The sequence below is a fragment of the Tasmannia lanceolata genome, unplaced genomic scaffold, assembly GCF_043159265.1.
Source record: "Tasmannia lanceolata isolate RefF3 unplaced genomic scaffold, GAP_Taslan_0.1 ptg000005l, whole genome shotgun sequence".
In the NCBI taxonomy this organism is placed as follows: domain Eukaryota; kingdom Viridiplantae; phylum Streptophyta; class Magnoliopsida; order Canellales; family Winteraceae; genus Tasmannia; species Tasmannia lanceolata.
Window position 1 is genome coordinate 16322228 of NW_027518682.1, and position 10726 is coordinate 16332953.

Consider the following 10726-nt stretch of genomic DNA (forward strand, 5'->3'; position numbering starts at 1 on the left):
ACATGATTCACATAGTCTAGCATCCATTATGTAATAGATCAACATAACAAGTACTATATACCCTAGACACAGAAAAGTAGCATCACATATGAAGTAAATGCAACAAGAAGTGTACCATAACTAATAATGATATCTTATTATCTTATCATTTATAGTAAACCTCATCTATCCACATGGGAAATCCAAGTTAGATGTGTCCTATGTCCTATCCATGTCTGACTTTGAGATAGATGTGTCAAAAGTCCGAACCATCTACCAATCACATCAGGAACTAGGACATTAATAACTTCAAAATGACATCCCTAGTTCAAAGCAGTGGATGGTGCATCCTGATAGAACACAATATCTAAGAAAAAAGCAAGAAACAAACTAAACAATTGATATATGTGTGTGTGTGTGTGTATGGGTTTAAGCTATTACCGTTCCAAGATGATACATTGTATTTGCATAGTCTGGATGGCCATGACCCAGAACGCGTCCCTTTATCTACAAAATTGTAGCTAAAAATTCAGAATTGAGGTATCTGAGCAATAATATCCGAAACAAAGAGTAAACTAAATATTTGAGTTTGAAAAGTGATATGGCATGCGGTGCTAGGAACAACATAAAGGAGACAATGTCATGGTTGGGACGCCTCTTAGGCAACAAGAGTTCTTAAGGTGACCATACCAGGAAGGGTGCGTCATGGGGTACATGCACATGAGGGCCTGGGCCGATGACAAATATAAACTACGTACAAAAAAGTAGTAAATGCAGTACAGGTTTCATACCTTTAGAGCCCGCTGCCAAAGAAAGCAAAACAGCAAAAAAGCAAGTTGTCAGTGAAAAGGAATTAGTGGTTCTAAAGGTTTAACCAAAATATCATCATAAATGCACCTACTAAATGAGAAGGAAACAGAGTAATGATTATTGGTAGGCACAGATCAAGTGTCCAGAAGATGCATATAGAAATCAGGTAAATGTAGAATAGATTAAATAGATCCCACTTCATTGAATTCAGATCCACCCCATTCTATAATGTGGGGGAGTACATCTACGATGGATGAAACCAAAGGCTGTTAATAGGAACAAAAATGTATTATACAATAGTCTAACACATGAGTGCATCAAGAAATTAACTGAGGCAAAAAAAATATTGAGGGTCTTTCTCTATACATTTCTCATTTATGTGATTAGAACATGCAAGAATACTATAAATCTTTGAAAAGGCCTGAATGCAACTTGTTGGGAAATTTATTTATTTTTTTGAAAAGTGATAATTTCATTGATACTATGAAAGATACATTGGGGACCAGAGGTCCCAACTTGCATTACATAGAATCAGAAAATAAAACTGGGTATTTGGATATGTTTAGCACAATGAACACATACCAAAAGTCTAGGAAACCATTGGAGTGGCATCTCTAGGGAGTCCTATACTTAACTACTAACTCCTCATTGAAATAAAACTCATGTTACATGGAATCTCCCTACAAGTAAACTAGGATTCTTGAAACCCACTAGGAGACATAACTCATCATGGAAACTAACCCACTTCAAGTCCCACAAATACAAGGACTCCCTTATGTTGCAATGTGGGCCATTATGATCACTTAAAAACTTAAGAGATTGATTACAAATGACTTAAATGCCCCTATTAAAAAAAATTAGTGAGTCACATTTTAAACACACACAACTTAAAAAGAACAAGTGATATTAGTGGGAAAAGATTGCAGTACCCCTCCCTATAACTAAAGAAATTTAAAAGACACCTAAAGAACACTTTAAAATTAGAATATGGGCCCTAGGATGGTCCCCATCAATATCCTCTCAAAAATAAAGGACAACTATACCGTTACGAATAAAATAAAACCCTAAGGGACTCCTAATAGGACCAACTATCAGATTTAGCTTTTCATGAATGCTGATCCCCATCACCCTCCTTGTGTATTTCTTCAATTGCAAGACTCATTGACTCCAAAAGAACATAACTAACACTAAAAAAATATAGTTCAACACTCTTGCATAGTTGACCATAACCAAAAAAGATATCATGAAAATCTCCCTTAGTTGCTAAATTAGCTTAGTATGGCATAGTTTCGCTGATGTGCTACACCAACTCAGTAGATGAGAAACAAGAACGAGTAGATCCAAATGATAAGGCATCCAAATGATAAGGTCGTGCTACCTCATAGCATTTACGAGCTTGTTCGAGTTTTCGTTGTACAAGATAAAATTGCCCAAGGTTGTGGAAAGCAGCACCTACACTGCATTCAACACCATTAGTGTTTCTAAGGCCAGCAGATAGTTCACCATGTCAAATAGTTTGTAACTAATATCAGAAGGTCAACACAACAAGCACTCATTTGAACGGCACACCAACACAAAAAAATATGAACACATATACACAATCAAATGGGCGGATGAGTTGAAAACATGATATGTATGAAGAATGAATGATAAAATTCTGAATATGCACCTGCATACAAATACACATAAATACATGCACATGCAGTTCAAATATGACTACTTCTTACAGCCATTGATTTACATTTCGGCTGAAATCCTGAAATTTCGGCCAAAATCCGGTAAAAAGTATTATTTTAATATTTCGGTAATTTTGGCCGAAATTACGGAAATTTTTATTTTTATTTTTTAAAAGAAAAAATTTAACGAAATTTCGAAACATCAAGGAAATCCGAAATTTCAGATTTCATAAAATTTCAGTTTCGGTCCCGACCGAAATCGGAAATTTCGAATTTCGTCGAACTTTAAAACCATGCTTACAACTACAAGCATCAATTGTCCCTTTGGACACTATATGTCCCTTTGGACATATAGCGTCCTCTTCTCATATTCATCATGAAGGAAATACTTGGGTCAACACGTTGACTAACTATAGTGTAAATTTTCGTGAATAAAAGGTTTAATGACCGAATTATAAGGTGTGTGTTTCCTGTCTTCTATTCATTGTACCATTTCTGGTATTCTTTTTTTCCTTCTAAATAAAATCTTACTTTTTGAGAATCAGCTGAAAGTTGAACAATCGTATGGAAGTCAAAACTGAAAACCAAAACGACTGGGCTGAATGTTCTAACTGAGGAAAGAAAATTGAGATATCATGTTGTACCGTATATCCTCAGGATTATATGATTCCTCCAAGATATTGATAGCCTCTAAATACAATGGCTCCGCTTTCTCAAATACCTTTCTTACCCTGTAGAGCTCGGCCTGCAATTTTGATGATATATAATAATGAATGAGCAAGAACAATACAATCAAAAGCATAGTTACAAATTTCCACTGAAAAACACAAAATGATAGAAATGTTTTCGTTTCTATCCCTATTGAACACATACTTAACTGAAACGCATATCGAAGCCAAAACCGTAAGTGTATTAGTGGTATACTATTAGAGGTTGTTTCACCTCCGACGCGACTAAGTGTGTCGTCCGAAATCAGCCCATTCACTTTCCTGTGAATGGCTGCGATTCGTCTAATTGAAAACGGGTTTTTTAATCTCAGTCATTCACAGGAAAGTGAATGGGCTGATTTCGGGCAACACACTTAGTCACAGCAGATGTGAAACCCACCCATGCTATAATAGTATGTATTACATAATTATATTTATATGAATTACAAGTAAAATATAGTGTATGCATTGAGCATTCGAAAAAAATATGGTGTACGTATTATGTATAAATATTTATATGAATTACATGTGAAATGTGGTATGCACTAGGTGTTCGATGCTGTTAAACCATTATGGGTGGTTTTTTACTTATGTGATGGTTTTGTGGTGTGTATTTGTGCTTATTCTAGCTCTTCCTGAAATTTCATCTTAAATCTCAATTACTTATGTTTCCATCTGTTTCCGTAATTTTGAAGAATTTCCAAAGAAATTTCCATCCAAAATCGACATGTTTCCATTTCCATCATGACCGAAATGCATACGGAAAGCGTAACCTGAAACCTTGATCATGCGCATGGTTTAAAATTTCGGTCTAAATTTCGAGAAAATGAATTTTTTTTAAAAATATAGTATTATTCCGAAATTTCGGAAATTTCGGATATAATAAAATATTACTTTTTTCTATTACCGGATTTCGGCTGAAATTTCAGTTTTGGCCAAGGCTGAAATTGGGACCGAAACCGAAATTTAAAACCATGATCAAAAGTAAGCAGCTAGAACTGCTGGGGAAAAAAAAAACAAATTCCACACAATAAAACCTATTAGGGACTGTAAATTGAATGCAATTTTTATTTTACTTAGATGAGTAGCTCTAGGTAATAATGCCCCTACCGGGGTGTTGATAGGATGTAGTTGGCAGTGCCATAGCGGTAGGAAATGCTAGATGACGGGATATGGGTTCCCAAACCATTATAGTTAAGATGATAGTAAGAGGTATGTTGCCGCCACTGCCATAGGCCCATAGCGGTCAATATTCGAGATAACAGGAAAAAAAAGAGAGATCATGGAGTACTTGGTGAGAGGGTTTACGGACAAAGAAGTGTAGTTGGGAAGGACAGAGTCGACAAACAGCAAGCCTAATCTCGAGTGTTGTACTTATAGTTCAGGTTTTGTTTAAGGATCAAAATATATGAATATAAATATAAGAGGAATGCTAGATTCACAGGCACCCTTGCAAAATAAGGGGCAAAGGGCACCCCCATTGGTCAAATACCATTAACGATGGCACAGAAAATTGCAATCATAACTGTCTTTAACGGTTTTTGACCAACAGGGGCGCCCTTCGCCCCTTATTTTGTAGGCATAGGTGACCCACAAAGCAGAATGGCAAGCTAAAAGCACTTGAAACAGTGCCGAACAAAAACAAATTCTAATGGATGTATCCATCGCCAATATGATTGCCTTATCCACCCCCTCTTTAGCAAGGGAGTCCTCCACCTCATTAGCACTCCTTGCGATATGGTTGGTGAAGGAGAAAATGCCTCTACATAAATTCCAAACTTCACTATAAAGTTAGATATCTGCCAAGGTCCTGATCTTGATCTCAGCGTCCATACTATAACACATAAGAGTAGTCCTTCACACTTAAGACCCAATCAAATCGACTTTGATATGTGAAAACCAACAGGAAGAGATGAAACTTCCACTTCATTTGAGTACTTTGCACTGATAGGACCCAAGAATCCCTTCACTATAACACAGTGTTATAGAAGTGACCATCAACATCGACCGGCCCAACATTACCATGGAAGGCTGGAAGCGACCGTCAAAGTTAAGTTTGAAGGCAGCTTGTGGTCGTGAAACCCATCTCTAACTGCGACCTCTCCAAGGAAGACCAACTAAAGGAGATAACTTTCCAATTTCTAAGAATATCTTACAATGAAAAACTCCAAAACTCCTTCCTTGAAAGTGCCATGATCCAACATGAACGCGTTATATTTATACTATGCAACAGGCATTCCAGAACCAATTTCACCAATCTAACATTCATCCGGGTAACTCAACTCAACTAACTTTCATCCGGATAAAGAAATTATTTTATTTTTTATTTTTTAAAAAGTTAATGTCTAAAATACCAGATTGTTGCATGAGGATGCAACATGTGGATCCCTCTCACCGAATCCTTCTTTAGCTTCTTGTAGTGCTGAGACAAAGAAGCGTTCAGCTTCATCTAGTTTCCCCTGGAAGGAAAAAAATGGACAGCTATTCAAGAAAGAATCTATAGAAAAGATCAAGATTAAAAGATCTCCTTAGGAAAATTACACATTCATTCTACACCAATTATGTCTTCAAATACAGGAGTTCGAGAAATAGAGTTGAAATAAGAAGAAAACAAGGGAAAATATACGTGCTTTCAGAAATAGATCCCTCCCATTGTCTGTGAAAATCCTCCACTTAGATGTATGTTCATTTGATATCACAGATCCATCTTCGATTCTGCGCAAACCAGTTACAGAAGCCTCTCCGGAATCATTTCGGATGCCAAATTCTTCAACAGAAACACTTTCTGCCATGGCAAGATTTCCATTAATCCCAAGAATAATTGCTGCAAAACCATACAACCAAGATTAAACCATGTACACTGACCAGATACATGTTCATGAATGAATGTTACTGGTGTTATTTTAAATCTATTATCATTCAAAAAAGAATTGTAAACTATCTTAGTCACGAGTGCTATTTTTTATTTTTTTTTGGTAGATAAGATGGGATTGAAAAAACAAGTGCTGATGTTAGTGTGCACCAGTTCCCTGACACAAGCACCAGGTGACAAGGAAACATCCAAAAAAAAAAAAAAAATTCCTCATGCCATTTCTCAATATTTCTGGATGTCCATCAATTGATGTCGCTACTAACAGTGGGACAGATGTCTCACATCCACTGTGAAGTTAATCATTAAGCTGATAAATTAGCAAATTTTGGAATTAAACTATAATTATTCATTGATTTGGGATCATTTCCCAATTAACTGTATAACTTTTTGTATCTTTAGCTTTTCCGTTTCCATGTAATTCCCTTTTAGTTGATCAAGAAAAACTGAACTATATAACTTCTACTTTTGATGGAAACTTGAAAGCATCAATATGAGCTGACAGTAATGCTAGCAACAAGAGAATCACTGTAGGAAAGGCAATTCTTAGTTTCTTACCAGCTTGCCCAGACAGTATAATCCATAGAGCAAGGTCCCCACGATACTTCCTCCATGTGGAAAATCGAGATCCACATTCATAGTGAAACTCTGTGTTACCTACATAGACAATGGACAGTATATAACAGAAGAACCGTGAAGATCATTTAACAGAGATTTTAAGATGCTTTTTCCATCAGAGAAATTGGATGTCAAATTTCAAAAACAAACTTATGTTACAGGCATGCATGATATTATACAGAACAGAAGAAGCATGAAAATCATTCATGGGAGATTTTAAGATGTTTTCTCCACCATTAGATATCACATTCCAAAAGCAACTTATGTTGCAGGTAAACACGGTATCTTTGCACTTGAGACAGGAGGGTTCTTATATGATGGATGCAAATGTTTTGGGTAGAACATGGAAGTAAGGTGGGGGGGGTCCACTTGTTCAACAATCCAAACCGTTTATCTTTTAAACCTTGTGATGGATGGGTGATTCATGCATCAAAATCCACTCCCATCAGATGATTCCATGCTCCAATTTGTGGCTGTGAATATAGAATGTTGCTTCTTTTTGGGAAGTGATATATCCGCCCCTTTTGATCACCAAGAACACCCCCTGTCAGTGTTTGTGGCAATCAGGGGCATTGAATTCTTCTGACAAAAGTACAACAGCCCCTCTTTAGTCATTGATACACTGACAGGGGGTGTTCCTGGTGATCAACAGGGGTGGATATATCATTTCCCTTCTTTTTTTACTCGCATAATTCGGGGCCTCTTAAATTGAAGCCTCTTGATTTGAAGTAAGACTACGAGGAGTTTAGGCTAGTTTATTTTTGCATTTGAGAGTCTTCAAGAAAGTCTTAATAGAGTTTGCTTGTTACTACGATTTGAAGATCTTAAGTTTCTTCCATTCCAAAAAAAAAAAAGATCTTAAGTTTCTTACAGTAAATTATCTTTAGGAAGGGTCTAGAAACTAGTTCAGAATGTGGAAAGTTTAAGCTTAGGAGCTACTTTTAGAGCTAAAGCTCTTGCCAAAAATTAGTGGGGCGGGTCTCTAAATATTGTAGGCATTTGACCATATTTTCATTGGAACCCCCATAAAGGGTGTAGTGCTTCAAATCTATTATTAATTAGAGTAAAAACCCTATTTATCTTTCTTTATTCTTCTCCTGATTTATCTATTCTACATCCTCTCTTCTTCAATTACGCATGGTATTCCTCGCGTTACTTAAAGTAGACTCAGAGAAGCATATTAGCCTGTTATCTGTTGGTCTTTGCAACAAGACCCTAATTCCACAAGTCATTTCCCGTTATTTGCAGTTGTGTCTGGAGTCTGGATTATGGACAGATCAGCTCATTTATTGATTCATTTCGCCTTCTCAAAGAAAATTTGTTCATTTTTTATTGGGTCTTTAATTTAAGAGCTGATGAAATTGTTATTGAAGTGGGTTGCCAACACTCCCAGTAAATGGAGAACTTGAAGGAAGCATTTCTAGGTAATCGACAGTTCAAAATACAAAGTCTAGACACTATATAGATGGTGTCATGGTAATGTCGTAAAAAGAGATTGCTTGGGGTTTCAATTTAAGAGCTGCAGAGATTGTTATTGTTTTGTGTGTTGCGAACGTCCCAATAAATGACAAGTGGGCTCTCGAAACCCTAACACCATGTTTGTTCTGGATTTTAAGAACTGATGTGAGACCAAAACTGCTTATAAAACTCAAAACTAAATGTAAATTTGAGTTCAATAATCAGTTTTGGACTCAAAATCCAATACAAACATGGCCTAAGGATGCGTAAAATATCTGATTGCATAGAGAACTTGAAGGAAGGATAAAAAATTCAACATCCAAAGCCTTAGGCTGCCAAAGTTATGGTAAATCATTCCTTCGTTTATTGTTTCAGATCTTACAACCGAAGATAGAAACGTACAGAAAAATCATTCATGAATTCCAGAAATACTTAGAGAAAAGGGAAAGAGAGCTTACAAGATAAAGGGATAGACGAGGAAATTGTAGATTGTCTGAGATTAGCGAGGGTTCGAGAAGGAAACCTAACTCGGCTGAGTAGAGAAACTGCTTGCCGGAGAAACATCGCAAAACCCTGGAAAGCTTGCTTGAAAATCAAACTAGGAAGAATTTAGGACGCACGAAGAGGGGCGATTTTATCCTCCTAGGGGGCGATTTTATCACTACCCTCTAAACTTTGGAGTTTTATATGGTTGGCCCACAAGAATGGATGATCTAAACCTTTCATTTTTTGGTCCCCTTAGTAGATAGGTTGTGCTTAAAAATAGGGCCAATAGGATGATCCTAAACTTTCGATTTGGGGGCCCCATTTTTTTTTTTTTATGAGTAAGCTGGGGTTAGGCAAGACCCCACCAGATATATTAAACAACCAGACTATCAGTGATAGAATGGGGAGAGTACATGCGGCTCAAAGAGCAAACTAGGAGGAAAATTTCCAAACCAAAAAGACTACAAACGCTGATACACTGTTCCATTTTTATCGGAATGGATGATGATCTTTCAATTTGGGGGCCCCATTTTTTCACAACACATAATGAAAACCCCACAACTCGAAGGATCTAATACCATCCTGGGTCCTCATTTTGTGGGCACGACCTATCTACGATGAATGTTAAATTAGGAGAAAATTTCACTAATTATTGGATAATTTACAATAGAGCTCAAGGTGTGCTTATATTGAGCACGTACATGATAAATAGAGAACGAGATCAAGCAGAGTGTTAATAATTTAATATGAAGTCCGAAGTTGTGACTGGTGATTTATTATTAAGATCAAGAGGTTATTAACTTATCCAGTATAAACTTAGCAAGGTTCTGTTGCATCCTATCAGTTCAGATGAGTCGAACATGTAGATCAATGATTAATTTTCAAATGGGGCCCTCCTCTAGGTGAAGTCATCCCCACTTGAGTTTGTGGTAGTTGCACCCTTCAAGGTGAGCCTTCTGTTTTGGTCTTTTTTAATGTCTTTGCTTCATTCGACTACAATGAGAAAAAAATGTATGTACGGACCCACTTGTTTCACTATAAAATTGGCTTAAAACTAATGGATTTGTAAAGTTTTACAATGTTAAGCCTTTGCCACTGTATAAATTTACATTATCTTATCTTTGGCCTAAAATCGATAACAGATATGACAGTGACGTAAGAGCCGAGCTGGAGGACCTGAGAGACCGAGGTGAGAGAGCTGAGTAGCTGAGTCCTGCGTAAAGAGCAAACGAGGTCAGAATGACCAACCCGGAGTGTTACTCCGGACAGGCCCTTCGACACTCAAGTCAGTATGAGCAGGAGTGCAGAGCGAGTTTAAGAGTGGTGGGTGAGAAGTTATTGCATACCCTTTTTATGAGCTTTGGAAGCCCTTTTATAGAGGAAAAACTGGGGTAGTTGGGGAGTTATTACTCCAGGACAGGTGTCGGCCAGCTATAGGTTCGAGCTCACCTACTCTGCTGTAATTACCAAACTACCCCTACTGACGCGGGGTCTGCGGTGGGCCATCCTTGGGCCACGTGTCGACAGCTAATAGGCTGCCGTTTTTATACCCCATCAAATTGTTTGTTTGAACCAAATAATATCAAGTGTAGAAAATATGCCTTTCTTTGGGATATTTCACCTAACAACAAGGCATTAGCTGAGAAAATTAACATTTATTTATCGTCAGAGGAGCCTTTTATGGTTTCCATCAATTCCAATGGATTTATTTCTAATAGTTTGACCATATTTTCATTATGGTGTGATAGAGAGAATTACTTGGACATGTTTGTATGTTCCCCGTTGGCAATTTTTAGAAAATCCACAATTGTCTGGTCTCATTGAATTGGATGGTTGCTCACTATTATTTATGAACCATTTTATAACCCTCTATTTTTAGGGACTTTAAATGGATTACTAAGATCATTTGACCACTTGATTATGAGTTATGTCCCATTCTCATGTGGGCCCATCAAATCAACAGTCTTTGATACCGTCCACGTGTACAACATACATTGGCAGATGCTCAGCTCACCGGGCCTCCTTTTTGGAGCTTATCGGGAATCCTTTTTCTTGCGAAAAGTGCAGGGACCCCTTGTCAGTCAAATCTTAAATAGGGAGTCTTCTATAATTTAATATATCAA

General features: G+C 37.1%; 1 protein-coding gene across 2 annotated transcripts in view; it reads right to left on the reverse strand.

The window, feature by feature from the left end:
* The window catches only part of LOC143877715 (Tetratricopeptide repeat (TPR)-like superfamily protein), a 32488-nt gene extending 23725 nt beyond the window's left edge, over nucleotides 1-8763 (reverse strand). Inside the window, exons 1-8 of one of the 2 annotated variants that reach the window (XM_077379915.1) lie at nucleotides 8576-8763; nucleotides 6600-6698; nucleotides 5803-5957; nucleotides 5527-5631; nucleotides 3110-3210; nucleotides 2168-2246; nucleotides 771-782; nucleotides 421-486 (exon numbers count right to left, since the gene is read on the reverse strand). In XM_077379915.1, the coding sequence (XP_077236030.1) occupies nucleotides 421-486; nucleotides 771-782; nucleotides 2168-2246; nucleotides 3110-3210; nucleotides 5527-5631; nucleotides 5803-5957; nucleotides 6600-6698; nucleotides 8576-8681 (723 nt within the window). In that variant the 5' untranslated portion in view covers nucleotides 8682-8763. Of the gene's footprint in view, nucleotides 1-420; nucleotides 487-770; nucleotides 783-2167; nucleotides 2247-3109; nucleotides 3211-5526; nucleotides 5632-5802; nucleotides 5997-6599; nucleotides 6699-8575 lie in introns of both variants that reach the window. The other variant, XM_077379914.1, reaches the window with a different exon arrangement.
* Between the last annotated feature and the right edge of the window lie 1963 nt (nucleotides 8764-10726).